This window comes from Colletes gigas, unplaced genomic scaffold (assembly GCF_013123115.1).
Source record: "Colletes gigas isolate AHSC1104 unplaced genomic scaffold, ASM1312311v1 Colletes_gigas_Sc00005, whole genome shotgun sequence".
Taxonomy (NCBI): domain Eukaryota; kingdom Metazoa; phylum Arthropoda; class Insecta; order Hymenoptera; family Colletidae; genus Colletes; species Colletes gigas.
In genome coordinates this window covers 8,159,955-8,187,880 of record NW_025106634.1, presented here as the reverse complement: position 1 = coordinate 8,187,880, position 27,926 = coordinate 8,159,955, and the positions used below count along the sequence as shown (strand labels likewise).

Sequence of the window (27,926 nt, the reverse complement as noted above, 5' to 3'; positions counted from 1 at the left end):
AATAGTTTTTTGCCATGGTACGGCCCTGTCGCAATCACGTGGTTTTATTTGGATCCACTTCATTGTCCGATGAAACCTACTATAGCATAATATTGCTCGTAGTTTCATCGTGTATGCATAAATGCGCGACAAGTAGTTTATTTAAAACTGTTAGCATGGTTATGCCTAGCATTTTGTTAATTCGAAAGGGTCTTTCAATAAACGGTAAGCGTGCATTTTTTTATTAATAATATATGCCGATCGCAATTTATACGCACATCGTTTTGGCCTCGGTGTTTGTGTTGTTAGAATTTGTAAATGGATTATCGGATTCACGTGAGAAACGTTAAAAGTTATTCGATACGTACGACGATTGTACTCGTTTGCGCAATTAACAGTTTATATATTTTGCATCGATTGTGAGTGTATTATACGGTACTGCTTATAGTATACGATATCACGATTGAAGCATGATGTTCTCTCAAATCCCTGCAGCTACGTAACCTGCTTTACAATATCCTTTCTCTGATAAAGTATTAAGATTTTCTGTATTTGCGGGATTACTATCGATGCAAGAATTAAGTGCAGCGACAGTTAACAATGATTCCTTGAAAATGGTAATACCGAACGCAACGAGGAAAAAGGTTATGTCGTTGTGTATTTTATGAAGATAATGAAAATTCGCGCAGAAAGAATCATCGACTGGTTAGTGTTTTTGTGATTCCATAAATTACTTGACGGAAAAATGTCACAATCGCAGGAGAATCTAACAAAGAAATTCATTAATGAGCTGACCGACCATTTGAAAGAGAACAAAATAAAAGAAACTTTGGATCTCTTTGATGGCGATAATTATGACAATATTATTAAAGAGACCTCTTGGGAAATAGTACAGATCGCATCGTCTTATCTTACGGTTGAAAATGCAAAAGATAATGGAGAACTAATCGACTGTTGCAAAATAATATTAAACGCCATAGCAGAAAAATGTAATCCTTGTGAAACGGTATTAGAGTTTTTGGAACAAGTTGATAGACCGGAGGATGACATGAAGTTTTGTATAATTTTAAAGGTACTTGGTAAAAGTCTCTCTAAAATGAACGACAAAACTAAATCGATAGAATGGTGTATCATTACGATAAGGTCTTACGTCGAGAGTTTGCCAGTACCGCTGAATGAATTTGAAGATAGTACAGTTATTAAGATTAAATTTCAGAATATCTATATCGCAATTATATCATTCCTGGAACCATTGGTAGAGGAAGCAGCATTGGAGAATGATAATTCGGAAAACTATGCCATTTTAAGGGATTATCTCTTGAGTATTTTAATTTTCTTAATGGGAAACCCATTGTGTTATGTACCAGAGGAAGTATTGGAATCAAATATCCAATATCATTTACCAGAGAAAATTATAATGCTAATGAATCGTATTAGCGAAGATCTGCTTTGGTTTTTAAATGTTGTTAATGCGAGAAGCAAAGGGAGTAACTCTAAAAAGAAAAATATAAATGAAGAATGTTGCAATCTTAAAATCATGCTTTTTGAGTCGAATGAGAGTGTGCCAGATTTAGCATACGCAAATTTTTATTTTTATATTGTAACAAAATCGCATTTATGGGAGAAAGTACCACAGGTATATAGTTTACGATACATCTTTCAAGAATGTTTATATCTTGTTATTAAATTGCTAGAAGAACAAGAAAATGTTACTATGAGAAAAGGTTTAAATCTTATGGATCAGCTTTTGCAGAAAATAACAAAGCATTCTTTAATTTCAAAATTGCTGGAATTGAATGTTTACACAAAATTAATTAACGTAATCGTGAAAGTAATGATTTATTGCGATAATATCGAAGAACGAAAAAAAGCTGTACAAATCTTCCATAAATACATTGAATTGTTTAATATCGAAGCTAGATACTATGTTGTTTTGCACTTATACCAGACCAGTGAACACTCTGGTTTGGTTAGCGTAACTACTGGGATACTCAAAGCTTGCATTATCGAATGTCTTGAAGCAACACCTCCACTTCCCTATTTTCTTGGCAAAAAGTTAGAATCTTTATTGAAATTGGCCTGCAAGTTACAGCACGGCAGTGCATCAGATTTAGTCGAATTGTCCGATGAAATAATTACCAGCTTGAATCTTTTAAGATTTCTGTTACTCAGAGATAGATGCAATCAAACTGGAATTTGGAATCTAGTAAATAAATTGGAAGACGATTATTTAAAACCTTTAAGAAAAGGAATAAGTTTGTGTAAATCACATTGGAAGGTAAAAATAAAGGACTTAGAAGAGCAAAGCAAAATTCATAAAATTAGCGATAATGTATCGCTAGAAAATAATGATGCTGAAATAACGTTAACTGTAGGCGGAGAAAAATTACCAGCAATGCCAGTTTCAGAAAAAATTTCGTTTTGTTATCAAGCAATAAATGGTCTTGATGTGATGGAAAGCATTCTAATTAGAGTTAACGAATGCATTTCTGACAGTCCTGATAACGTCGTAACTTCAAAATAACAATTACATATTTATAAAGTGTACATTATTCGCTGTTAAATAAAGATATTCCTCATTTAGTTTCCATTTTTTTTTTTAAATCCCACAATTTACCATTTTGTAGTGACAGTTAATGGTTTTGATCGACCGTATGTTTCAGTTTCTTAATTTAAAATGAACGAATTCCAAAATGAGTTTTGATTTGATAGGTTTTAGAAGTTTATGGACTTGTAGGGCGTTACTCGCTGATCAAACGGGAAATGCTACTGCACACCAATCGAGTCAGGAACGGAGCAAGGAAAGCGACGAAGATTACGATAGAAATATCAAAACAAAGATTCTTAGCGCATCGTTAAAGTTTGTTAATGACCTGGGCTGGAGCCAGCAAGCCATCAGTGCTGGTAATTTGTAATAATTTTTCAGTTAAGTAGATGAGTCCAAAGTAATTCTTCATCTAAACAGATTTACTTTGAAAGATAAAGAAAATTTATAATTATCATATTCTTAGTACGCAACTCGGATAAGAAATAAGTGTGATTAATGAAAAATTGTGTACCAAAGGTGCGGAGTCTATTGGATATCCTGGCGTGGTTCATGGATTGTTTCCCAATCGGGGAGCAGATTTGGTCCAACACTTTTACTCAACATGTAACAGCGAATTAAATCAAATTCTTAAGGAACAAGCTCTTGCTATTCAAGAAAATTCCGAAGAAAGAAAGACGCTTGAATCACAAGTACGCAATGCGGTGGAAACGAGACTTCGAATGGTGATTCCATACAAAAAGACATGGCCACAGGCTTTAGCCCTTATGGCACTTCCACCCAATGTACCGATATCGCTAGCTAATTTGCTTACTCTGGTAGACGATATTTGTTATTACGCCGGCGATAGATCGGTCGATGTAAGGGCGACAAATATACTTCTATGCAACTGTAATCTCACAATATAACTAATGTCGGAATCTTTTTAATTAGATCAACTGGTACACCAGAAGAGTGGTATTAGCAGGTATTTATAAAACTACCGAGCTGTACATGTTACAAGACAATAGCGAAGATCATAAACAAACTTGGAAGTTCCTGGAAAGGCGAATAAAAGATGCGACACAAATTCATACAGTTCTTACAACAACCTCCGATATAGCCCTGCCAGATCAAGCTTTGAATCGCGCCACCGAAGCAGCTAACGCTGCCTTCGTTACGGTAAATTTTTTTAATTTCTTACAGCAATTAAGCTCTATACTTTTTAACAACTTTTAATGTACTCATTTATTTGTCAGGCACGTAATATACTCGGATTGAATTGGAATAGGTAAACGAAATTTTATGATGGAACAGAAATAGATAATAGACTGTTTATAGAAAAAAAAAAAGCAATTAAAGTATTTTACTTGAATTTATTCACTACGAGTCATGGTAACAATTAAGAGAACAATGAATTTTAAGTCGAGTTAGCAATTGCAACTAATTTATTTTAATATTATATTTTAACAAGGTCTGTACATTTGTTAATTAACAATTACATTAAAAAATGTAATGTACTTTATAATGAAATGATTCACGCAAGCAACGACGTTATTTGTAGTAACATTTTTTGCAAGCCTCATTATCAATATCTCTTGATGATACATCGGAGGTGGCGAATCGACTCCCTCCCCTACTTTTCCGTTACGCATGAGCGCAGAAGAACTTCCTCCACTATGCCTACTTTGACTTGGTAGTGGGGCGGCTTTCGTGGCTCTTCGCGGAGAAGTTCGCCACCCCTGATTTATGCGATTCGTCTTACAATACGTTTTGCATTGTTGAAAGTATTATAGAAAGGTACTTTCTATCTATTTTATTTCAATTTCACATCAATAATGTGCTTCCTCTATATAGCCTTTGATAGTTTTAGGTAAAGGCAATTTATGAATATTGTCCAACCTAGTATTTTGACGTATAACAAAACGGCAGAGATACTGCAAACTTCGTACTTGCGTAAACCTGCTTAGTGGTTTTGTTAGCCTGACTGGGAGCGACGGCTGACCGGGGAATCTAGGCCGTAAATAACAAAACATTGACTGGCTAAAATTCATCGAATAGTCGATTAAATCGGCCACCGAGCTGAATCCCTCGCTTTCACTTTGGTTGCATAAAGAAAATAAACCGCCGCTATGCTCCATACGAGCATGGAGCAACATGCCCGATGATTTAAAACTAAGCGTCAGGACGTATCTATATAAAAACCAGCGTTACAAATTTTACATAAATCTATCAATACCGATATATTCGATAGAATACAAACCTGTCGTCCAAAGAGTCCCTGACCAAAAACGCACCGTCCGGTTCGGATAACAGTTTAGCGTAGGCTTCGCTTCTCGACATCGGACCCCAATACCATCCGTAATTGCTTAGTTTAAGCAACTCCTCCGTGAGGCTAGCTTTCACTTTGTTATCATTACTTAGCATCTCATTAGTTTCCGCATTTCTGTGGATATTTTCAAAGTTTGTACCGTTCTCCAAGCTGGACACTTGGATCTCGTTCTCCTGTAAATATTTCTTTTAGACACCGCGACTAGTCGAGAATCCTTCTGATACCTACTTTTCGTTTCGATTTACATATCGTTAGCTTCTTGACTTGCATGTGTTTCTTCATATTCTTGATAAAACTGAAAGACGTTTTGCTGGGCAGAACATTGTTGACATTGCACTCGACGATCCTGACTTCCACGAAATCGTCTTTTTTCTCTTCGTTCTCCGATCCACACCTACGTCGCGAGTTACGCCTCCAAAGGAAATCGAACGTTCTCGCGCTCAATTTACGCGGCTTCGTGCCTTGCTTCGGTCTTTTCTTTGCACCAGGAGGTGCAGCGGTGATCAGCTCCTCCGACGTCTGACTGATCATATTCGACGCTCGTTGAGATCCTTCAAATTGGCTCCGAATCCACGGAAGGGTTCGCTTCCACTATTTTATCAAAAATTATTTCACACGCCATCTATTCCTTACCCTATTCTCTCGCGAGTGTAACTTTTTTTCACGGATTCGAGAATTCTCATCGCAGTTCACCGCTGCACGATCGTCCATCCGAATTACTTTCGCACTGACTAAACGCAGCGAATGTTTTTGTGTACACGTGTGTCCATTAATTCTTGCCGTTTGAGGAGAATACGCACGATGAACGTAACCCCTTCTCCTTCTTGAAAGCTCCAAATGTGTAAGTGAAACGCTAGATGGTAATATAAAATAATTAATGGCAATGGTAATTAAATATATAAAGCAGTATTTGAATACATTTACGTACGTGCTATTTATATAGCTATTATTATAATTCTTGTTTAAATTAATACAAACAGGGGTAGTAAAATTGTATTAGGGGGAACAATTTCGTTTCTAGTTACTTTTTCTACTCGTATATTGGTCCCACTGCACTTTGGTACCTAAACATTGGTGAAGCACAAAGTTGAGCAAAATATAATCGTAGCACATACATACAATTCCCACGATAAAATTGCACGTAATTGCATAATAATTAAATAGTTTTTACACGCTTTAATGATTTACAATTACACCGCAATTGAACGGTAATTATCGTGTGATTACAAGTATTGGATGCTCAAAAAAATCCCGGTCTAGCTGGAAACAGTAACTGCGCGGTAACTAGGAGTTTATCTAGTGAGAGGAGGGGATGTGTTTAGTGTGTCGTAGGTCGTACATGATTATATTCCTCTCAAACGGAACGATTAACGAACCTTTGTGTATACTTCCATAAATCTAATCGAAATCATTTCCTGAATTTAAGCAGTATCGAGCAAAAGTACGTCCTGTTCGAATGAAATGACAAAAATCCGCTGGGAAAACTACGATGTATATACATGCGTGCCTTATAACCTCAAATACATCGTTTCTGACAGTTGTATAAACTAGGAAAAGATATTACATGTCTTGTTTCCGCTTGATTTTGTTTACCGTTAGTTAAGTATCGTCCGTTAAAAATGAGCGATTTCGACGACGAGAATTACGTTTCTTTTGGAGTTGCTCTCGAGCCTATAGACGAAGGTACGTCGAAGTGTTCGAGAACCAAATTTGGGTATGAATTGTTTACGTAGAATCGTTTGTTTTCACTTGGAACTGTTGCAGACAATGTCCCAAGAAAGAAACCTGTCACGATCGAGGATCAGTGCGCGTACGATGCGCAAGGCAGACGCAGATTTCACGGAGCGTTTACGGGTGGCTTCTCCGCCGGATATTTCAACACTGTCGGCACGCGAGACGGTTGGAGGCCGCAACAGTTCAAGTCTTCCAGAAGTAGTAAAGCAGAAAATGTTGCGCAACGGCCAGAAGACTTTATGGACGAGGAGGACACGAGTCAGTTTGGGATCGCACCCAAAGGCATCCGTGCTACCAGCGACTACGTAGATCACGGTCAAAGAGGAGTAAAACGAGAGAGAGTCAATCGCGATAGCAGTGGTCCTATTCCCGGTACTCCGGTATTAAGGGAATTACTGAAGCCTGTAAAGTAGGTGGTCATGTAATACCCATCTGCAAAGAGTTAAAAGTGTTAGTCTCGATTGTTCATCAACGTTTGATGTAATTTTCAGAGAGACGGTTGGCATTATGCTGTTGAAAAAAATGGGATGGAGACCGGGTCAGGGTGTGGGGTCCAGACTCACGAAAAAGGAGAAAGCTAAAATAAAGAAAAGAAACGAGAAAATACGGGCGTCGCAACAGCAGCCTAGAAAGCCACGTTCTGAAAGTAGCTCGGAAGACTCGGAGGACGATTATGGAGATGTCACGTTTGCTCCCGATGATTATGAACCATTCAGGTATACAGTTCGAGTCTATAAACGTATTGCAGTGATAGTGTTGCAATTAAATTATCGTTCGTTTTTTGCAGATGTAACCCAAAGGACAATTACTTCGGTATAGGGTACAGCGGTTTGGATCGGAGAACCGTGCTTTCCGGTCACATAAATTTATTCGACGCTCCCGCGTTCAGTATTCAAGAGAAAAATAAGAAGCTGTCGATACACGGACAAGCGTTCGGTGTTGGCGCGTTCGAAGCAGACGACGAAGATATATACGAAAGAGAGGACATGTCGCGTTACGATTTTGCATTGGGCCCGGAACGGAAAACGAAATCAAGGTGGTCCGACGAGAACAGTTCCAGAAACCAGAGCAGCAATTGCCTGGAGGGGTTCGTACCAGCTAAAAATAAATTAGAGTATAAGAAAGTGTTCCCGGCTCCGGAGTTGCCCAAAGGTTTTGTGCCGGTGCACACGGTGAGAAAAAGTCGTTTCTATCCACCGATCGAGAATGTTCCTCGCACGGTGGAGAACGGGAGACGCAAAGATCTTACAGCCGCGGATAGGGCTAGGATATTGGAAGATACGCAGAGCGTTAAACAGATATCTGACACGCATCCGAACGCAGTGCCATCGGTTGCCTCCAACATCATAACGAAAACGTTGAATTTACACGGTAAGCAACAAACTGAGGAGAGGCAAAAGTTAGAAAGCCAACAGAGCAAAGTGGCCGTCTCGTGGATGGACAAATTGAATTTACAGAGTTTTATTAAGGGAGGCGTTGTCGGGTTCGGTAAAGAATCTGAAGGAAGCTTAAAAAATTTGGAAGAATACAAAGACTCTCCCTCTACATCAGAAGAATGTCAAGCAAGTGAGGAGAGTAAGCCAGAGGAGGACGATTCTACGAAGAAGAGTGCTGCAAGACCATTTTTATCCGATCCTGATAAGCAGAGACGATTCGAGCAATACTTGGTTCTCCTGAAGAAAGCTGAACAAAGTAAACTCGAGAGTATACAACCGTTGTCGATGACAGAGTGGGACAGAGAACGCGAACGCGAGGAATTTGATCAGGCAGCTAGATTATTCGAGCATCCGACGAACGATTTCGTTGCAAGCAAATTCATCCACGCTTCTTCCGGCCCTGCGAGTCCTGACACATCTTCAGCGAAGTTCAGTCAGGAAGACGAGCTGAAGCAGGCTGTGAAGATGAAAATGTTTGGAAAATTGACCAGGGAACGTATAGAATGGAGGCCTGCCAGTATAGTTTGCAAGAGATTCAATATTCCTGAACCAAGGGGCGGTTGCGCCCAGCCTGAGATGCAGAAGAAGACTGTTAAGTTCTCAATCTTTGATTCCCTAAATTGGAGCAACTCTACGAAATTCTTAAAGGCAACCGATACGGTGCTGAAGGAAACGGACACGGTCGATGTTCAAACGAAAGACAATGTTGGTATCGTGAAGTCTGAAGCAACGTTGGAGGATCATCAGACGTTGGAATTCGTCTCGGAGAAAGTAAGGAATTTCGAGGCCTCTTACGAGAAGGTGTTCGGCAAAGAAGTCCAAGAAGAAGCTTCCAGAACCGAGGTGAAAGAGCTTGATGGTAAAACGGATTCGAGCGTGAGGTCGGAGGTCGTGGAGGAAGCGGGTAAAAGCGAGGAAGGCGACATCGCGTCGAAGACGGAGCCGAAGAGCACGTCGGAGAAGAAGAAGGATCTGTTCAAAGCGATCTTCTTGAGCAGCAGCGAGGAGTCCGACTCGGAACCGGAGGAAAGCATGGACAGCGAGGCGGTGAAGTCGGTTCTGATCGGTAAAACTCCCAGCGAGATGAACGTGAACAGGAACACTTCACCGCCGAGAGGAATATTCGCCAAGGTGGACCTGGACAACTTGCTGACGAGTTCGAAAAGCACCGTGCAAACGGACGAGGCTGTGGACACAGAAATGGACGCGAAGGTAGCATCGAATCCTGAACCTGGAACCGGATCCAATCCCAGCAACGATAGTAACTTAAATCCAGCGGAACCGTTGATGTTGCCTGACATGTACGGACCTGCTCTTCCCTCGAGATTGTTAAAAAACGACAATTCTGTACCGGAGGCGTCCGGCTCGCAGACCTTGAAGCCTGTGTTCAAAAGTGTCGTGGTACCAAAGCCCAAGGTGGACTCGAAGATCTCCGGTGTGTGGGTGGAGCGGGGAAAAGTGAAGAAGTCGAAGAAGGAGAAGAAGAAGCACAAGCACAAGGAGCACAAAAGCTCGAAACACAAGCGGAAGTCGAAGAAAGAGAAGCGCGGCTCGTGAACCGGGGAATCGAGACTTGTAACGGTGGAATGAAATCAGCACACCGCGCCGACCATGGAACACACGTGTGCTTCTTTATTTATTGCACGTTCCTTTTATTGTTTCGCAGCGTCGCGTAGCGCGGGTTGCTTTTACATTTGTTCTGGAAATGCTCGCGCGAGCCTGCAATTACAACTTGCGAGTCTATAATTACAATCGGTAAAGGCACATCGGATATGTACAAGAATATAATGTAATCTTTTTCTCGTATATGCTCTGATACGCGTAATTGAGCAATCCCCTTTATTTAATCGTAGCGTCGTTCGTTGCTGTTGCACGCTTGAACAATAATTACGTTGATTACGCCTAGCTCTGAGCAAAGGATGCCGCGAAGTTACTTGTTCGATGTCGTAGAGTTCCTCGAGGGTGGTCTACTGTGATTCGTAGAGTTAAGCTTCTTCTCTACGCTGAAAATGCAAAAAGGAAACGATTCACCGACGAGCGTATGTTTATAGTATGTTAGGATTATTCGTCTTCATAATTTAGAAAACACGCATTAAGTTATAGATATCATATTTTCGTAAGACTCAAAGAACGACCTTAGAGATTATTTATTATAATTTGTACGATCGTCGCAAATATAAACTTATTTGTTTGTTTCTGTTTAAACGAGTCTCTGATATTTCAAAGGAAAAAGTGAGGGCGTACCTGTTGCTTCTGGAACCTCTTTTGAACATGTCCGTTAACTTCTTCTTCAGGTTCCTCTTTTCAGTCCTCTCGCTGATACTCGTCTCGGAACCCGATGTCTGCAACAAGAAAAAACGAGTTATAAAATTGTATCCGTCGAGTGAACGTGTTTTGTTATTTGTCTACCTGAAGAGAAAGGTCCATGGAAACGTTTGGATCGTCCACGCTAACCGATTTCGTTAATTTGGTTGTGAGCTTTTTTATTATTCCTTTACCGTGCTTCTTCTCTCGTTCCAGCATTTCACTTTTTGTAGAACCGGTGGAGAGTCGGCTAAAAATTAATAGTTAGTATTTTTAACTTATTTTGATAATTGGAAACTAATTCATTCAATGTGTTCGCTTACTACAGATTTTTGTGACTATAATTTCAGGTTTGAAACAGAAAGGATATGCGATATTATGTTACCTATCCACGCTGGAATCTCTCTGCAAGCTGAGCGTTCGTCCACCGATCTCTGAACCTTCCAGCGACTGTAAACTGGACATGTTACTGTCGGTACCCCAAATGCGTTGCGACTGAAAGGTTAATCGAACGATCATATTCCATACTTATACTTGATCCACGCTTTGTTACTATACAACAGAATCGAGCAAACTCAAGAATAACGAATAAATTTTTTCCCAAATCCCAAAGTATAGACAAGCGTACTTCATCGTTGCGCGGTGACGTCTGTTCCAAAGACAAACTCTTCCTCTGCAAACGTGGTTTCGAACGAGTCGTCGTCATGCCTTTTCCTGGATCACTTTCCACGGATGTCGATCTGCAACACGTAAAAATTAATTTAATTTATCGATAAGACAATCGTTGTTTAGCTATAAGTACCTTTTGCCAAGTTTCTTCAGTCGAGTTACGTTAGCCTCGTCCGCTGCCTTCTTCGATTCCTTTAATTTCCTTGCAACGTCCATCAAGTTTTTAATAGTGTACTCCAGCTTGTCCGTCCTCTCACCGAGTTGTGAATTTGAGCCTGTAAACAAGAACGACGTTGATGATTATGTTTTTATATTATTAATTGGTCAGCTGTACCTCTTGTATCGCTTCTCGAGTCCAACATTGGCGACGATTCTCTCGATTTTGGTCCCTGCGAGGAATACAAATAATTTATCTATTCTATCCGACTTGTTTCGAGGTAGAAATGTAACTTGTACCTTCAGTCGCCTGGGCGGCGTAGGCGTGTACGCGCTCGAAGTTCCATTTTCCGCTATGCCGTTCAATTCGGGGAATAGTTTGGTCAGATCGTTCACTTGCTGAAGCAACATGTTAATATTTCGTAATTCGTTCTGTTCTTGCTTGGATTTCCTCATGATCGCGTCCTTGAGCTCCTCCCGTTCTTTTTCGTGTCGTTCCTTTTCCCGTCTCATCTTTTCGTTACTGGTCCTCAGCTTCGCGTGGGCGTCCCTCAATTCCAGCAGATCGCATTGTAACTGTAACAAACAAATATGTCTTTAATGGCCATACGTATCACGCGAAGACTGTTATCCGTCACCACTGATATTGTAGACCAAAGTGAGATGCATGAAGATGCTTGGAATATTATTATAAGTAGACCGCGGATTTTTATTAATAGAATTAATGAAACGGAAGCTTCGCAGAGGGCTGTCTCAACCCCTAAATATAATAATTCGTATCTTACTTTAAGTATTTCTTATATTTTTGCATATTAAATGCATCCTGTAGTTTTTTGAGGATTAAAATTTCCCATAAATGCATAAACATCCGCAGTCTAATTATAAGAAATTATAAATGTAATACGTTGAATGTATGATGAAATGGTGACTGATAGATCACGCACACGTGACAGTGGCCAACGTCTGCTAGCTCGCGAAGTCACGTATACGTGACAGCGGCCGTCAAAGTGTTAAAATGCTTGCAACAAAACTTGACAAGTTCCGATCCGTTCCCTGATTACCTCCAACAATTTCTTCTTGCTTTCCTCCTTCTCTTCGTCGTACACCTTCTTCAACTGGTCTTGCCGCCTCTTGGTCTCCAGACGCTCTTTGGAACGTTCCCTTTCAATCTACGATCGAAAATTCAAACACAGTTCAGTTTGTCCTATCCTTAAAAATACTCTGTACACGCACCTCGAACAGAGTCTGTCGCAAATCTCTGGCCAGCGTCGCTGTTTCTTGCAACAGTCTCTGATGTTCCTCCCTTTCCTTCTGCCACGCTAACTCCATGCGAACCTTCAGCCCCGGTATCTTCGTTCTCCCACTATTAAGCACTCGTTCCTCCTCCAACTATAGAAAATTCCGATCAACTAGCGTGAAGAAACAAATTCGTGGATCATTCTGATATATCACCTCGTTAATTCGCGATTGAAGTTCGGACACTTTAACGTGACTCGCTGATTTTTCAGAGACCAGTTCTGCCTTCAACCTGGACGCCTCCAGCCTAGTTTCTGAGAGCTCATCTTCCAGGTTGACGATCTGTCTTTCGAGAACCACCGCGCTGGTACCGGACACCTCTTCCTCCTGCATGGAACAATGAACTTTCATAGTCGATTTTTCCGTAAGCAAACTCATGAACGATACAAATGTTATTCCATTTTCTCGACTTATTTATCCATGTATATTTCCAAAGGACCAACCTCGTCGGATTTCGTAGAAGATGCGTTCGACGGTCTACCCCTGGAAGACTTCAATTCCGCGATAGTTTTCTGAGCGCCTTCCAACATGTGCTTGTACGTGTCGCGTTCGCGTTTGTACCTGGACAGCTGATTCTGAATAGCTTGGATCTCGTCGTTGATGGCCGTGATCCTGTGCTCGTATCGCATTTTGCACTGCGCCAGATCGGTTTTCTTCGACTTCTCCGTGTGCTCCAGAGTGTTCTTCAGCTTCCGTATCTCAGACTCAAGAGCTGTGGTGTCCGGTGTCAAAGCCTGATGGATCTTTGACACCGCCTCGTAATCCTTCAGCTTGTCCGAGAGATCGTCGTTCTATTAAATTTAGGATAAAGGTAGTAGGATAAAAAGACTATATCTGACCTAGAGCTAGCAAAAGTTAAGTCGTTGTCGTTAATTTGTCCTTTACACTTTAATGGCCGCTGATATTGTATACCAAAGTGAGATACATGAAGATGCTAGGCATATAAATGTAACAGTAGATCACGTATACGTGACAGCGGCCGTCAAAGTGTTAATAGAGTAAAAAGAACATTACCGCTTTTCTTATGTCCTCCAATCGCGTCACCAAGGTGTTGTTCTCCTTCTTCAAATTACTGATGTCATTGTTTAGGTCTGCTATTAAAGCTTTGTTTGGCAACTCGCTCTCTTTTATTCGATTCTAAAAAGTGTACATTTGTGTTGTTTACAATCAGAAAATTCTCTGGTTCGGAAAGGTTAATCATTGTTCGGTACTCACTTCTAAACTAGCTTTCTCCGACTTCCATTCGCTCTCCTTCATTTTGGTGGCTTGTCGCAGTGATTCCAGTTCTTTGCGAATACTAATAAGTTCCGTGTTTTGTTCCCGTAGTTTGCTGCAATATAATTGAACGTAACTTTAATTAAACAGTATTATTTTAAGTGTATCGTTTAAAAAATCGGATCCACAAACGCTATTAGTACTCGTATCTCGTATTAGTTACGTGAACACGGAAAAAGGGGAATATTTAATTAACTACAATTAATATCTGGTGATACTTAAACGAATATCTGTTTTGTAAAATAACACAAAATGATGTTACATGAATTTTTAGGGTCCAGTTAAAGCTAATGATTCGGATATCTGAATGTGGTGACTTTACAAGTAACTTACTAATTTTACCTACACGTTGCTTCTGTTTTCAATAAAAGTATTTGCTTTATACGATTGAAATTGCATCGAACGTCTGAGAAGATATGATTTATGTAAGCTTTATCAGCACGTACCTGTTGAGAGACTCGTTATCCGTTTCGAGCTGTTTCCTCAAATTACCGAGTTCGTTACACTTGTCGCTTAGATTGTCGAACTCCTGTTGCCCTCTCTTCAGCTCGTTCTCCAAGCCTGCAATATAAGACGCTGTTGTCTTATATAGAATCCCTCTGACATGAGTCTCGCTATCAGAGTGAAAGAACTCACTCAAAATCTTCTCGTTGTACGTTTGCCTTAACTCGTTCATACGTTTCGTGTTCAGACCGGTCTTCTCCAACGAACTGACTTTCTTCTTCAACATGGACACTTCGGTCTCCCTCGATTGTTTCTCCTGATCGATCTGAGACAGTAACTTATCCTTCTCTTTCTTCAGGCTCGTCACCTCCGACGTCAGATCATTCACTTTCGTAGTGTTCGTAGATTTAGTGTTTTCTAGCTCTTTCTTCAATTTTTTCACTTCCGCGTCCAGTTTGGTCTTCGTCTGCTCGACCTGCGCCGCAATAGAAATCAAATTTTCAAAACTGTTCGATAGCTCGTTCGTCGGCTTCCGATAAAGTCACTCACGGATGACATGGACTGTGTCATTTTGGTTTCCCGTTCCGTGTACGCCGACAAGTCGTCTTGCAATTTCTTGCATCTTTCTCGTTCCTGTGACAGTTCCCTCTTCAGCTCGTTTATCGTTTTCTCCATTTTCGCGCCTTCCTTCTCCGACGATTTGGCCGTTTCTGTAATTAAAGTTCAGTCTGATATACAGGGTGTTCGGCCACATATAGTAAAAATTTTAATGAGCGATAGTAGAGGCCAAAATAAGACGAAAATCAAGAATACCACTTAGTTGATGGAGGCTTCATTAAAAAGTTATTAACAATTAAATTCAAAAATTTCAAATCGATCTGGAAAAATTATTTTCGGTTGCGGGGGTCAATTACAATCATTTTTGGTCATTACACATACCCCCGAAATCCTACCCACTTTCTAGAAAAAAATTCGAGAAGGTTTGAAATTTTTCGACGGTAAAAAAAAATTTCAAATCGTTCTGGAAAAATTATTTTCGGTTGCGGGGGTCAATTACAATAATTTTTGGTCATTACACATACCCCCGAAACCCTACCCACTTTCTAGAAAAAAATTCGAGAAGGTTTGAAATTTTTTGACGGAAAAAAAAAAATTTCAAATCGTTTTGGAAAAATTATCTCCGGTTGTGGGGGTCAATTACAATCATTTTTTATGAATAGACATACCCCCGAAATCCTGCGCATTTTCGAGAAAAAAATTCAGTACTGGTGGAACTTTAAATATTAAGGGTTTCTATAATTACAAATCCTTTTTACCTAAATCTTTCTTCACTTGGACAACCTCGTTGTAGATCTTCAGCTTTTCCGCGGAAAGGGACAGCAGCTTCGACTTTAGCTTTTCCTTTTCCTCGAACAGCCCAGTTTTCTCTTCGTCCCATGCTTTTCTTTCGGCGTCCCTCATGGTCACGGCTTCATCTAGCTTTTTCTTTACTGAAACGTTCGAACAAAACATTATTTACGATAACACGTGTGCTCGATTCGTCCAAAATGTCACATACTGTTCTGCAGATCTGTATTCTTGTCGTCCGTCTTCGCGCTCGGCGATATTTTCTTTTTATCCTTCTCGTCCGACAACTCTTTTATCACGGCGTCTAGCTTTTCCTTGAGCAAGTCGTTCTCCTTCAATAGTTTATCGTATTTCGCGTATTCCTTGGTTTTTATCTCCTGAACGTTCGTATCTTTGCCGTCGGAAACGTTCGTGAAAACGGTCATCATATCGCCTAAAATAATTACACGATACAGTAAAGTCTTGGGTAATCATTTACTTCTGTTTCTGTAAGTAAATTTACGTATCATTAATCTAGAAAATACATCGATTGTATCAATGGCGTCTTATGTATTATTAATTAAACGGGACTTGTCGAACACGATCCTATCGTTTATCGAAAAGTACCAAAGATTAGTTCAAACATTCTCGCGCGTTTATTGGCAGTAAGGATCGAACCTATTTCCTTCTCCATTTCGTCCACCAGTTTCTTTAATTGCACTTTGGTCGTGAATTCGTTCGCCTTCTTTTGAGGCCTGTTTTGGAATTCGCTTTTAATCTTCTTCAACGTTTCGTCGACCTTTTTCACCTAAAAAATGCAACAGTTCTATCGTTTACTGTTCGTTGTTCAACCGATGTACCCCCTCGTCGTTTAACGGTCGATTTACCTCTTCGTACTTCTTCTCTATAGTTGTTTTTTCAGTCTCCAACTCCTCCACCTTTCGCTCGACCTTCCTCAGCTTGAACGATAAAATTCGACAATTTTTATTCGACTGTTCCAAACTTTTTCGCAGACGGACGTACTCGTCCGCTTGCTCATCCCTTAAGAATATGAAATATTCATAGATTACGCATTTACTTGGACCATCGTGAAACGATATAGCGCGTCGGAACAGGATAAAAGTAAACAATTGTCAAAATCGTGTTACTCTGGCGTTAATTTAAATTAGAAAAACCGCGTACTTTCGTTAAAGGGCCTTTCCACTTTGTGGGATTAAAAAAAAATTGAATTTTCTTTACGTTGTAATTTAGTATGTAGTCTCGAGAGTATATCTACCAAATATTGAATTGAAATTTGGAAAACTAACGAAGTTATAGCCCGCTGTAATGTACCACGTGCAGGTGTAACTGGACGTAAAACTCTAAGTTGCCTTTCTACTTTGTGGGATTAAAAAGAATTGAATTTTTTTGCGTTGTATTTTAGTATGTAGTCTCGAGAGTATATCTACCAAATATTAAATTGAAATTCGGAAAACTAACGAAGTTATAGCCCGTTGTAATGTACCACCGGTCACCGGTGACCCCCACGACGCTGTAGCCAACTCGAGTGCCGGTCACCGGTGACCCCCACGGCAGTAAACGTGTTAAAGTGTTAATAGCCCGCAAAAAAAAATCCAAAACAAGGTGAAATGGCCCCTTAAATTTAGACAAAAGAAATGGCACTTCCACGGAGAGAAACAAGATTACCTGAACGTGTCCTGCAATTCGTATATCTCTTCCTCCAATTGTCGTATCTCTTTCTTCATGTCTTCATTTTCATCCATCAAGTTCTCGCACAGATTTTCAGCCGCTTTCAATTTCGAACGAAGCTCGTCCTTTTCTCTGTCCCTTTCGCCCCTGAACGTCTTTATGTTCACTTCTTTCTCGAGTTCTCGTATCTTTGTCATTAGACTGGTCTTCTCTTGCGCGAGGGCTGATCAGGGATACGACAATTAATATCGTTGCTTCGTTTATCACGATCATTAAAGTTACTCTTTTTACCTTCGTTCTTTTTTTGTAACTTTTGCACATCGTTCGACGAGGCTTTGCTCGATATGGTTTCCATCGTTGCTAATCGTCTCATCAAGATCTCGCTCTTCTCCTTCTCGGTTTTCTCGCATCGCGCTTGCAATTCACTCAATTGCTTCTTCAATATATCCACCTCGCTCTGCTCGTAATAAATTGCAATATTATTCCTTCGGTTTTATTTCACCCTTGCATCTAGTTTCATATCTCATTTGGATAGTCAACCCTTCGAGCAAAGGATTAACAATAAACACTTGAAAATAATCAGATCCTAGATGATCAATATTCTTGTAACTACTCATGCTATTAACACCTAGTAATTCTCTAAAAATTGGTGCGTCGTAATAGTGAGAAACATACACACAAAGAAATAAATCAAACAGGGAAACATGAATATTAATTAGTGGATACAAAATCTAAAAATGTCATTTTTATTTACAATTTTTATTTTAAATTGATCATCTTTCAGGAACAGCAACCATCGTAAGTGTGATACGAGACTAACAACGATGAATGCAGAGCAGCAGCGGTTCGAGAAGTGTTATGTCAAAGGCGATTAGCAAGATTAACAGGTCGAAACAGAAACAGTTAGGAACGAAGTGCAGAATGCTGATATTGTTACTTTCTCAGTCGTTTCCCCGTCCATCCGGCGATCCTCATTTTGTACAGCGTTTTTCGGAGGACCAGACCGCGATTTCTTCACCTAAATATATCAGGTAAACGATTTACGTGATGCTCGCACATAAAATGATCGTGTTTCTTATATCGTTGATTCTTTTGTTTTTTTTATCGAGAGAAGCTCCTCAAAAGCAACGAAATCTACCGGGACGTCTCGAGGCGATACAATGGGAGTTGTGCTGTGGTCCTTCGAACTTTAATCTCGGTCCCGTGACAGTAAGCAAAGATGAGAAACAGAAGTACGATCGAAGAAGAAAGCATCAAGGAAGTGAAGCGTTTCGATGGCCACGGGTTTACCTGAATTATGAACTCGACGTCGTTTTCCGAATTTCTGTCGTTACTGTTGTCTATCACCTCCTTGATTTGCAATTTCGACGGTCTCCTGGCTGCGGGAACGTTGCAAATTAAATAACATTTAGGAGGGAATTAGTAAAATGTTTAAGGAACATTAAAAAGGTAAAATGTTTATTAATTGATATCGTAATATGTCTGTAGATTTATATAATTACATTCCAGTCTCTCTTCTTCTTTGTCGATGGCAGAAAGATCCATGAGCGACGTCCAACCGGCCGATGCATTCGACGTGGTGTTCGAATTGGCCTTGAAATCGTCCTTCGCCAAATTCGTCGCGGACGACCAAACCCTTCGTCCATTTTCCGAGGAGCTAACGATTGAAATTACGCCGCCAAAAATATAGATCACTCGTAGAAATTATATTATAGATCGTTTACCGGTTTGACGACTGATCGAAGGAGAGACTAGGCGAGGAAGATGTGATATCCCTCAAGCTATCCTTCTTGCCCCCGTGTTCCTTGTAATCCCTAAAAAGTATGGTTTCGTATCACATAATCGCTAGAAATTATTTTTAACATTCCTTTTTTCTTACAGGGGTAGCCAAACACCCTCTGTCAGTCAATGATTATGAAAGTTAAGTAAATCAATGAAATATAATAATTTTTTATTCCATATTATCGTAATGTTGATCGAATTTAATTTTTTCAGATTCCTGGCTAACAAATATACCTGAAGCATCGTTTGCAGCGGGTAGGCCACCGTACTTGGGGGTGGAAACCAAGGGGACAGAGAGGGTCTCCTTTCTTCGATGAATACATGTGGTGCATTCTGCGTATAAAACGAGGACAAGGTGATTATCGTATCCAAAATTGTGATTTATCGGGTCTGGAACATACATATAGTCGTAAACGCAACATTTTTGTTAGTCACGTTCAACGACGCGTTGCGTGTCGTTGGATGAAGGAGCTTAAAGACAGTGTCGGTTGAAATATTGCAACTTTTTAGCGAGAGATTCACGCCAAGACACGGATTAAATCTCGAGGGGTTAATCACGACGAAGATACACGGAGATCCTGAGAAATTCCGTACCACCATAAACGATACGTGGGGATTTTAAGCGGTCGACGATCGAAAATCTTGGCGAAAGATTTCCGACGTGTCGCATATCTCGAAAGAGTGTCACGTGCGTCGATATATCGGCCAGCCCTTCTCGATTTCTAAAAGCTAGAGACCCGAGGAACCTAGAAACGAAACCTTGAATTAATATGAGTGTACGTTTCGCAAGCAACGGGATGTTTTGGCTTTCTGTAAAACGCGAAATAGTTGGCGATGTGCATAAATGAAACTCGGTTCGAAGGTAAGATTATTATAATTAATTGAACTTTGGAAAGACTTCTGGGGTCTCGAGTGACCCCACGTGTCTCTGAATTATTTAAGTATTTTTTAACCGAGACAGTACTTCTTGTTACACTGAACTACAAATAGTTTAGCGATATTATACAGTGTAAACAGTTCAGTGGTTCGAGAAGCGGGGAAACAGTTTTGAGACATTTTAATGAATGGCTGGTGACGCACTAAGTAGCCTTTATAGACCATATTATATACATATATACATAAGAAAACAGGCAGCGAAAATAGATTATTACGCTTTTATGATTTCGAGAAACTCGGTGCAGTTCAAACCTCTCTAAGATTATTCTTAAGATACAATTATTAAAAATCTCTAGTTATGGTAGGGATGTACACCTTCGAGAGGGTGAAGTTGTTATTTACTCGAGCATTGGGTTGCCTCCTGCCAGGGGCGGTCAAGTTTTATCGCACGAAGAATAAAATGATAGTTAATTTATCTTGTAAACAAAACGTTTAAAAAAGTAAAAAGTAATAATCTGTTATTACAAAGATTTTTAATAATTGTACCTTGAATTCTTGAACGATATCTCGTCTGTGACTCTGACGGTGAGATCGGCGTTATCATAATTGCTTGAAATTCTCACCCTTGATCGGTGAACAAAATGGACGCGCGAAAATGACCGTAGCAAATCGGCTCGTAACTTATGCAATTCCTTATCGACCAGCGTGTACTTACTCGATCGATGTTAACCCAAATGCGGCGAGCGGTCACGGGTAAATTTGTCCCAAAAGGGGTCGTTAAGAATGATGGCATGCGGCGTTCGCGAACGCGTCTTCCATTCCGAGGAAACAGGGTGAACCCGCCGATCTCATATTAAACGAACTCAACGGACGAACGATCTACGTGCGTCGATCGATTCACACGCGCACAGTAAACGTGTAATACGCGTTTACAACGTTCCTTTGTCGATAATTCACAAAGTCGGGGCGGACCGTTTACATCTTTCGACGGTATAGATCCACGGGTACGGTTTCTTAAAAAATTCTTTTTTTCCTTCCTGTTGGCCGCGACGATCGCAACGTCGATAGACGTCACTAATAGCACTGACACGATGTTGCTATTACGGGGGTTAGGCCGTTACTCGAACTCGGGCCCGTACGTATGGTAATTTGGAGACTGGCCAGGGTGTATATTTATCTCTAGCTATAAATATAGTGCGCCTCCTTGCAAAGTATTTCGCATACACACGTGCGCGCACGCGGAGCTTAGGGCATCCTAGGAACTCTGTCTGCCATAGTCGGTCTAGCTCAGTGGTTCTTAATCTTTTTAACATCGTTTCTACCTCAATTCTATGCATACCTATTACTAGACACCTTTGCATCTGGATGAAAATATCAGCTAAAAGAAATATACTTTTCTGCATTATACGGGAGTCTACTGTAGCGTTCAAACGCATGGTACAGTTTCGAAGAAGATCTTTAATACTTTGAAGCTCGCGACATAAGTTGAAAAAGAAACCTTTGTCTTTATTTTATAATTGTAAGTGTTTTAAGGATTTGGTGTAGTTCGCCTGGAATATGGCAACCCGCCTAGCACCGGCGTACACGTAGAGAGCCAGGCAAAGAATAAAATGGCGGCCAAAACTACCGCAGCAAGGGTTATTCGCATCAGAGACACTCGATGTAGCCAGATTCTGCAACTTATCTGTAAATTTCATCGAAGATGAGGTATAAAATAGACCAATTGTTTAATTTCCTGTGTCTTTCGTAAGCTGTTGCGCAGGGGAGACTGATGATCCTAGCATCATAATAAATATCGTATAAAAAGTTCAATAATTTTTCAGAATATGATTTAGAATCGATAATGATGTATAGAGAGGGTAGACAAAATAATGGAAACAACTGAAGTGTATTATACTGTTTTATTAATATTGGGTTGAGCTAACCATCTGTCTTTAGTACAACTCTTAACCTTCTTAGAATAGATTCGTACAAGTTTTGAATAGATTCCAGTGGAATGTTATCCCATTCTTCTATCGAAACGTCTTCCAATTGCTTTAAAGATGTTGGAGAAGGGAATCTATTTTTCACTCTGTTTTCCAAAACTGCCAACGGCGGTTCGACGATATTTAAGTCAGGGGTCTGTGCTCGCCATTGTGCAGTGACAGTAATTGAACGACCCTATGTAATAATTGCTTCGAAATTATCTACGCTAGTATCACAATTACATATATGTAATTATTAACGCGTAACATTTGTTAAAAGTAGTCTACAATAGCATCAACTCGAACCTTGCATTGAAACAATATTGCATCTTATCAATTAATAAGCAACCGGTTCACCTACAATCATGGTCGTCAGCGTATTTAAGGTCTGTCTATCTAAACTCTAAACGTGGAGTCCTGAAGATTTGGTAATATTTGAGATTTTTATCAAGAAAAGACTGACCGACTGTAAACGGTAAACACAGTTATTCTAGGTTAAACTTTTTATTTAGTCTACAATTATTATTCCCAAATACGTCTCGAACACCTTGTATATTGACGTACGTTTAATAGAATAACTGCATGCTCGAGAAATAATTCGACATCTTCGCCAAATTTTGTTGCTCCTTCGTGCGTTAAAAAGAAAACTTACAGATATCGAGTTTATTTTAGTTCAGATGATAGAGGTGTATTTACATTTGCGTTAAATTTCAAGGCAATCGGCCTCTTGGTTACCGAGAAATCGGTGCCAACTGGCTTGAGAAATGTCATTTCTTGAAAAACGGCTTTCAAGTCTGGCGTACGCTGCGAGAATATACACAGAGTTTAGTTCAAAGTCCTATAACATTGCGATTTATTATTTAATTTACGACCTCACCGTGCCGACTATATCAACTTCAATTTATAAATCATCCACTGCAATACAAGCTTCGATCGTAAAAATTGTAGACTCTGTTTTTTTTAAAAAAAATCGGAACATAATTATTTTTACTGTTATCTCTGTAGATTATTAAAGCCAACTATATCGTGCTAACATTTTACTGATTATCATTACCAATGCACAGACAAATATTTACGAAGTTGCAGATACGTTTTTTTACTTCATTATCGAATATTTTTATCCAACGGTAAACAGTATTGAGTTCATGTGTAATATCATTTGCAAATATATCTTGTTATCCCTCCAAATATTTCAATTCAAATAAAAAGAATGAATGGCATGTATAAGTTTAATCGTTAAAATGTTTCATTTATGAGCATTACCATTACTTGGAGTCTCGGAAATTAACCTTTGTTATTTATGCAATTTGAACATCAACATCCGCGAGGGTAAACCGGTTTGAACGATTTCAATAATCGTTTTAGCGGGCAATGCTATTTTTAACAGGAAACATGACCACGAAATTAATCGATATCCAATATTTCAATCACGATTGGTCCTGTAAATTTAAAACAAAATAAAACATTAAAATTTATATCGACAGACGCGAGCAGTATTATTCGTTTAAAATAAAAACAAAATTTATGTTGATTTTTTGCGTTTCGTTTATTTCGTAATAAAAATAATCTGGAAAAGTATAAAAACCTACACCTTTCTTCTTATAAATATTGTATAAACATTTTCGTTGCACCCTGTTTCCAACTACTGTGCTATTAACAATTCAATAGTAAGTATTCCATCAGTGCATTGTAAAGTCATTTATAAAAGTGTGATACTCCGTAAGAATGCAAATAATGAAAAGTATTTCTTTCTTCTCTCTTCTTATAGAGTATTCCTAAAATGTAAACAAGATGTATAACAAATAATAATACATGTCCATCACTCTACGAGAAATGTTAATAAAATGATAATAACAATATGTTTATACTACACGCGTGATATAACAATGATATAAGTTCAACGGACCCATACTAATTAATATTCAACAAACGAGCCAGACCGAGATAAATTAATCCAGCTTAGAACCTAAACAAATTTTTAAGCCAATCTGGCTTAAAATCTATGAAATGACTAAAAATTAATCTCAGATTTAATTTAAATCAATTAACGATCGTTGGAAAGCTTCGGATACAATTGATCGTAATTGCATTTACGTAATTGCTAATTGCGATTACTTATCGTTTGATTTATCGTGCTACTTTTATGCATTTAATGTGCATATACATATTTACGGGCAATTTTCATTTAATCATGAATATTCTATCAAGAGGACGGTCTAGTTTGAAAATAAACATATTCTTACACGCCAAACGAGAAATGACGTTTTTCAAGCCAGTTGAAAACCATATTTTTAGGGTTCCAAACTAAATAAAGCCCTCAAGAACACTGACCTGAAGTGTTTCAAAACAATTTACACGCGTTACGCGACTTTTTGTACTGATATTCCCTTACTACCGATAGCGACTTCTATAAGCAACAGTAATTTCATTATTTATAAAAATAAAATTTTATGTTAATATATTAACTATTATAGTTTCATATCTCATATAAAAATTCATTAATTATATAGCTTCATATCTCATATAAAAAGTCATAAACTTCCTACTTTTTTGCTATATCGCTACTACAGCAATGTTATACAATAGGAATGAAAACGAATATAATTCCAGGTTCAAGTATCTTGATATCGATTTTTATATCGTAATTGCACGATTATGCAATGTACTATTCTACTGTCTCAATATTTTAATCCCGTGAAACTTCTTTTTATCGTTATCGATATCGTATTTACATCAATTGTATTATCAGTGAACAATATTTTCTAAAAGCAAAATTTCAGTATCTATAATTTAGAACGAAGAAGTTCAATTTTTTTAGCAGCGCGTTTTTGTAAATCGATCAGCTTCATTGCCATCCCCATATTACCCTGAATCTTAATCTTTCCTTGGAAGAAAGCTTTCTGTGGGTTCAGTTTTCCAGATATAAAATCAACGATATCTGCATCGTTAATCGTGATTGTAACATCGGGTTTGGTCTTTCCGTAATATTCAATTTTTCCTTTTCCTACTTTAGCATCTATGACCCAAAAGCCTTCCGCGCCACCCGGCCCGTTTATTACTTTAAATCCGTATACGCCGCGAACTTTATTTATCAGATCTTCTTCGTCTTCTTCCATTGCGCTTTCTAATATTTTGAACAACGGGTATGCTTTGAAAATACTCGGATCGGCAGTTCCGTTCACGTTCTTTTGAAGCACGCTTCGCTCGGGGAAGCCCAAACGATACAGAGCAACTACAACTGCTCCCCCTAAGCCTATATTATGTTGTAGCGCGAGTTTCGCTTTCGGGACTTGTCTTTTACCAGCTTGACCTCGAAGCTGCCAACAGAGTTCAGCACATTGTGCCAATCCTGTTGCTCCCAAAGGGTGTCCTTTCGAGATCAAACCACCGCTCGGGTTTACTACATATTTTCCCCCGTATGTATTGTCACCCGCGTCAACTAATTTCCCGCCTTGACCGGGCAAACAGAGACCCAAAGCTTCGTACGTAATGAGTTCGTTAGTTGAGAAACAATCGTGCAATTCTATAACATTCACGTCGGTTGGTTTGTAAGATGTCTGCGTGAATAGTTTCTCAGCAGCGTTCTTTGTCATGTCATAGCTGTAACATAACGCGACTAGTTTTAACTCGAAAAGATAAAAATTTATTGAGATAGAGCATTATTTGTAATCTGCCTAAAAATGTGCTCTTACCCAATAAGTTTAATAGCACTCCTCTCTGAAAATGTTGAAGGCAGATCTGTAGACATTTCCATTCCTACAATTTCTACTGCTTGTGACTCAAGATTGTGTTTACGAACAAAATCTTCGTTAACAACAATCACAGCAGCAGAGCCATCAGATGTTGGGCAGCACTGTAGCTTAGTAAGTGGCCCAAACACCTTTGGAGATTTCAATATCTGTTCTAAGCTGTATCTCTCTTGGAATTGAGAATAAGGGTTGTTTGTGGAATTTAAATGATTCTTATAGGCAATCTTTGCAAAGTGTTCTGGCCTTGTACCATATTTCTTCATGTGTTCAAGTCCAGCATTTCCAAACAGCTGGGCAGTAACTGGACTTGCATCTATGCCTGAAATCAAAGATGAGAAAAACATTGATAATGATAAGTTGCCCTTTAAATTTCAAGAATTAGTTTTCTGTTTAAATATATTGTTGCATTATTTACCAGCAATTTCTGCCATAATTTCCACATGTTTGTCCATGGGATTTGTACGGTCCATAAATTTAGACATTAAAGAGCCCTTTTCCATTCTCTCAAAGCCAAGGGCCAATGCACAATCGACAGAACCGCCTTCTATTAGTTGCTTAGCCATGAGCAAAGCGGTTGAACCGGTCGAACAATTGTTATTTACATTGTATATAGGGCAACCAGTGAGACCAACTTGATATAATGCCCTTTGGCCGCAGGTGGAGTCCCCATAAACATATCCAACGCACGCAGCTTTAATTGTATTGTAGGAAATACGTGCGTCTTGTAAAGCCTTTGTAACAGCTTCTTTTGCCATGTCCGGATAATCGAAGTCATCTCGTTTCCCTGGTTTCTCGAATTTTGTCATACCGACACCAATAACGTAAACTTTCGTTTTCGGTGACATCTTGAGTCCTCTTTAAGCGAAACACTGAGAAATCGAAATCCGTACGAAACGCTCGCGATGTTAACGCCCGTGCTGCAGTTTCACTAATTAACGTGACGCGCGGTAACTTATTAATAAATAACGCAAATAAAGTTGAACTTTAATCCCTCATGTACATATCTAATCGCAAAAAAATAAAATAAAATCACTGAATGACGAGGCTACTTTATAGTAACTACATTCGACCACGCTAAACAGATGAACATGAACGCTTTCAAAGAGATCGGAGACTCAAATGGAAAATCGACATTGTTGGGTAAATTGTCCATGAATTTTCTTCTGGAGATGTCGCTTCCAGTACATATTCAGTAATTTCTTTCGGTAAATATGTCCATTGTTAAATGAAGTTCATAAATATGATAGTTTTAAACTAATAAAAGTGTTATTTCTAGACGAGTCTTTTTGCCTTTGTCAGAAATCATTTTGTTCGGTATAAAATGCAAAACTACGTGTTCCCATTTCTATTTCTCATATTGTTAGAAAAGATTTAAAATTGTAAAATAGAGTTTATTGAAAGAACAAAACAAAAGATGGTACTTTTTTCTTTTTTACGATTGTAATATCTTCGAGATGGCTTTTACATAAACCTATTCCATCGTAAGCAAAAAATGCAATAATATTTTCTATTTTTTATTATTCCTAAACATTTACAACTCTTTGTTCAAAAGTTTAGGGGCATATTCGGCTAATGTTGTACCTATGGTCTTCATAGGTATAGAACTACCATCCTATAGCAATTTTATTAAAATCAGTGAATGCTGCTATTAATCATCCCCTCGTAAGATTTTAACCCTTTATAACCCAAACTATGTTTGGTTTTTTAAATAAACGATAAGAGGACGTCGCTAAACATTGATATTCGGAGACAAATTGAAATGTTCTAATAAACATAGCTTTTCCATCGTTACCCTGGTGTAAGAAATTGTAACTATCAATTGTTGTAAACAGATTTTTTATTGTCCATATTATCTTTTAAAACGAAAAGATACATTGATAGTAGGTTTAACTTGTAACTTCGTTTAATATAAAAATTATATGTATCTTTATTTTCCTATTGAGGGCTCGTGAATTTCCAGGGGTTTGTAGCCCGCAGTTTGAGAATCACTGTACTAGGAAATCGCGCCGGCCATTGCGCGCTCGTGTTTTGGTTCCGAAAAGATGGCGGACTCTTGTTTTCAAGATCGGTCATATAGAAATACGATAGTTTTGAAATGCACTGTGAAAGTTGACATGCCGTACGTGTGATAGCGTCGAGTGCATGAAAGTATCGTTACGACGGATTAATTTGCCGAATTGGGGAAGTTTCCTCGTGCGTTGTAACTGACGCGAAAGCGGTGTCTTGAGCGTGCGGAATACACGGACTCCGATTCCAGTGGTTTACAAAGATTTCTGTTGTTTTCTGTGCGAAACACCGCCCGGGGGGCTGGAAAACGATACCGTGACTCGGGTAATAAAATGGCCCGACTCCCGATGAATGTTTACGATGTTTGATGCCCCGATGACCGAT

At 39.1% G+C, this 27,926-nt stretch overlaps 6 protein-coding genes across 11 annotated transcripts; 3 read left to right on the top strand and 3 right to left on the bottom strand.

Annotated features, from left to right (window-relative positions):
• Window positions 1-30: 30 nt before the first annotated feature.
• LOC122395359 (ubiquinone biosynthesis protein COQ9, mitochondrial) lies at window positions 31-4,395 on the top strand. 2 transcript variants are annotated; one of them, XM_043392852.1, is made up of 6 exons: window positions 31-204; window positions 2,692-2,883; window positions 3,044-3,384; window positions 3,458-3,685; window positions 3,763-3,794; window positions 4,371-4,395. In XM_043392852.1, exons 1-6 carry the CDS (start codon window positions 114-116, stop codon window positions 4,378-4,380), a joined length of 894 nt encoding a protein of 297 aa, XP_043248787.1. In that variant the 5' UTR covers window positions 31-113; the 3' UTR covers window positions 4,381-4,395. The 2 variants fall into 2 exon arrangements, with proteins under 2 accessions (XP_043248787.1, XP_043248788.1); XM_043392853.1 differs by lacking the exon at window positions 4,371-4,395 and having other exon boundaries at window positions 32-204; window positions 3,763-3,928.
• On the top strand, window positions 219-2,676 carry LOC122395356 (glomulin). Its single transcript, XM_043392850.1, has one exon. It carries the CDS (start codon window positions 725-727, stop codon window positions 2,501-2,503), a length of 1,779 nt encoding a protein of 592 aa, XP_043248785.1. The 5' UTR covers window positions 219-724; the 3' UTR covers window positions 2,504-2,676.
• LOC122395360 (suppressor of cytokine signaling 6) lies at window positions 4,301-5,921 on the bottom strand. The gene is made up of 4 exons (XM_043392854.1): window positions 5,861-5,921; window positions 5,064-5,688; window positions 4,767-5,008; window positions 4,301-4,696 (listed from the first exon to the last, which is right to left on the bottom strand). The coding sequence occupies exons 2-4, from the start codon at window positions 5,364-5,366 to the stop codon at window positions 4,336-4,338; spliced, it is 906 nt and encodes a 301-aa protein (XP_043248789.1). The 5' UTR covers window positions 5,367-5,688; window positions 5,861-5,921; the 3' UTR covers window positions 4,301-4,335.
• A 460-nt stretch (window positions 5,922-6,381) lies between these two features.
• On the top strand, window positions 6,382-9,581 carry LOC122395355 (G patch domain-containing protein 1 homolog). The gene is made up of 4 exons (XM_043392849.1): window positions 6,382-6,518; window positions 6,600-6,978; window positions 7,061-7,285; window positions 7,357-9,581. The coding sequence occupies exons 1-4, from the start codon at window positions 6,455-6,457 to the stop codon at window positions 9,560-9,562; spliced, it is 2,874 nt and encodes a 957-aa protein (XP_043248784.1). The 5' UTR covers window positions 6,382-6,454; the 3' UTR covers window positions 9,563-9,581.
• Window positions 9,582-9,603: 22 nt separating this feature from the next.
• LOC122395354 (trichohyalin) lies at window positions 9,604-20,944 on the bottom strand. Of its 3 annotated transcripts, none has more exons than XM_043392846.1 (30): window positions 20,538-20,944; window positions 19,541-19,692; window positions 19,181-19,279; window positions 18,889-18,978; window positions 18,667-18,821; window positions 18,455-18,543; window positions 18,102-18,182; window positions 17,456-17,621; window positions 17,162-17,387; window positions 16,363-16,516; window positions 16,154-16,283; window positions 15,708-15,929; window positions 15,466-15,639; window positions 14,699-14,859; window positions 14,342-14,624; window positions 14,152-14,266; window positions 13,646-13,760; window positions 13,445-13,567; window positions 12,874-13,221; window positions 12,587-12,757; window positions 12,368-12,523; window positions 12,196-12,303; window positions 11,435-11,710; window positions 11,313-11,367; window positions 11,112-11,253; window positions 10,938-11,049; window positions 10,695-10,804; window positions 10,415-10,559; window positions 10,250-10,347; window positions 9,604-10,008 (listed from the first exon to the last, which is right to left on the bottom strand). In XM_043392846.1, the coding sequence occupies exons 3-30, from the start codon at window positions 19,276-19,278 to the stop codon at window positions 9,936-9,938; spliced, it is 4,176 nt and encodes a 1,391-aa protein (XP_043248781.1). In that variant the 5' UTR covers window position 19,279; window positions 19,541-19,692; window positions 20,538-20,944; the 3' UTR covers window positions 9,604-9,935. The 3 variants fall into 3 exon arrangements, with proteins under 3 accessions (XP_043248781.1, XP_043248782.1, XP_043248783.1); XM_043392847.1 differs by having other exon boundaries at window positions 18,898-18,978; XM_043392848.1 differs by lacking the exon at window positions 18,102-18,182.
• A 779-nt stretch (window positions 20,945-21,723) lies between these two features.
• On the bottom strand, window positions 21,724-26,606 carry LOC122395357 (sterol carrier protein 2). 3 transcript variants are annotated; one of them, XR_006258970.1, is made up of 4 exons: window positions 25,951-26,606; window positions 25,479-25,854; window positions 22,664-25,386; window positions 21,724-22,590 (listed from the first exon to the last, which is right to left on the bottom strand). XR_006258970.1 is itself a non-coding variant. In XM_043392851.1 (3 exons), the coding sequence occupies exons 1-3, from the start codon at window positions 26,378-26,380 to the stop codon at window positions 24,570-24,572; spliced, it is 1,623 nt and encodes a 540-aa protein (XP_043248786.1). In that variant the 5' UTR covers window positions 26,381-26,606; the 3' UTR covers window positions 21,724-24,569. The 3 variants fall into 3 exon arrangements, 1 of the variants encoding a protein (XP_043248786.1); XR_006258971.1 differs by having other exon boundaries at window positions 21,724-23,225; window positions 23,376-25,386; XM_043392851.1 differs by having other exon boundaries at window positions 21,724-25,386.
• Window positions 26,607-27,926: the final 1,320 nt, after the last annotated feature.

Excerpts from the sequence above, each read along its gene's own strand:
- LOC122395359 (XM_043392852.1), top strand. The coding sequence starts at position 114 with ATGCATAAATGCGCGACAAGTAGTTTATTTAAAACTGTTAGCATGGTT. Across the intron at positions 2,884-3,043 it reads CCAGCAAGCCATCAGTGCTG|GTGCGGAGTCTATTGGATAT; the intron begins GTAATTTGTAAT and ends TGTGTACCAAAG. Across the intron at positions 3,686-3,762 it reads CTAACGCTGCCTTCGTTACG|GCACGTAATATACTCGGATT; the intron begins GTAAATTTTTTT and ends TTTATTTGTCAG.
- LOC122395356 (XM_043392850.1), top strand. The coding sequence starts at position 725 with ATGTCACAATCGCAGGAGAATCTAACAAAGAAATTCATTAATGAGCTG.
- LOC122395360 (XM_043392854.1), bottom strand. The coding sequence starts at position 5,366 with ATGATCAGTCAGACGTCGGAGGAGCTGATCACCGCTGCACCTCCTGGT. Across the intron at positions 5,009-5,063 it reads TATGTAAATCGAAACGAAAA|GAGAACGAGATCCAAGTGTC; the intron begins GTAGGTATCAGA and ends AAATATTTACAG. Across the intron at positions 4,697-4,766 it reads AGGGACTCTTTGGACGACAG|ATACGTCCTGACGCTTAGTT; the intron begins GTTTGTATTCTA and ends GTTTTTATATAG.
- LOC122395355 (XM_043392849.1), top strand. The coding sequence starts at position 6,455 with ATGAGCGATTTCGACGACGAGAATTACGTTTCTTTTGGAGTTGCTCTC. Across the intron at positions 6,519-6,599 it reads TCTCGAGCCTATAGACGAAG|ACAATGTCCCAAGAAAGAAA; the intron begins GTACGTCGAAGT and ends GAACTGTTGCAG. Across the intron at positions 7,286-7,356 it reads GATGATTATGAACCATTCAG|ATGTAACCCAAAGGACAATT; the intron begins GTATACAGTTCG and ends CGTTTTTTGCAG.
- LOC122395354 (XM_043392846.1), bottom strand. The coding sequence starts at position 19,278 with ATGCACCACATGTATTCATCGAAGAAAGGAGACCCTCTCTGTCCCCTT. Across the intron at positions 15,640-15,707 it reads GAATACAGATCTGCAGAACA|TAAAGAAAAAGCTAGATGAA; the intron begins GTATGTGACATT and ends CGAACGTTTCAG. Across the intron at positions 11,050-11,111 it reads CTGAAGAAACTTGGCAAAAG|ATCGACATCCGTGGAAAGTG; the intron begins GTACTTATAGCT and ends TACGTGTTGCAG.
- LOC122395357 (XM_043392851.1), bottom strand. The coding sequence starts at position 26,380 with ATGTCACCGAAAACGAAAGTTTACGTTATTGGTGTCGGTATGACAAAA. Across the intron at positions 25,855-25,950 it reads AATTATGGCAGAAATTGCTG|GCATAGATGCAAGTCCAGTT; the intron begins GTAAATAATGCA and ends CTTTGATTTCAG. Across the intron at positions 25,387-25,478 it reads AGTGCTATTAAACTTATTGG|CTATGACATGACAAAGAACG; the intron begins GTAAGAGCACAT and ends GTTATGTTACAG.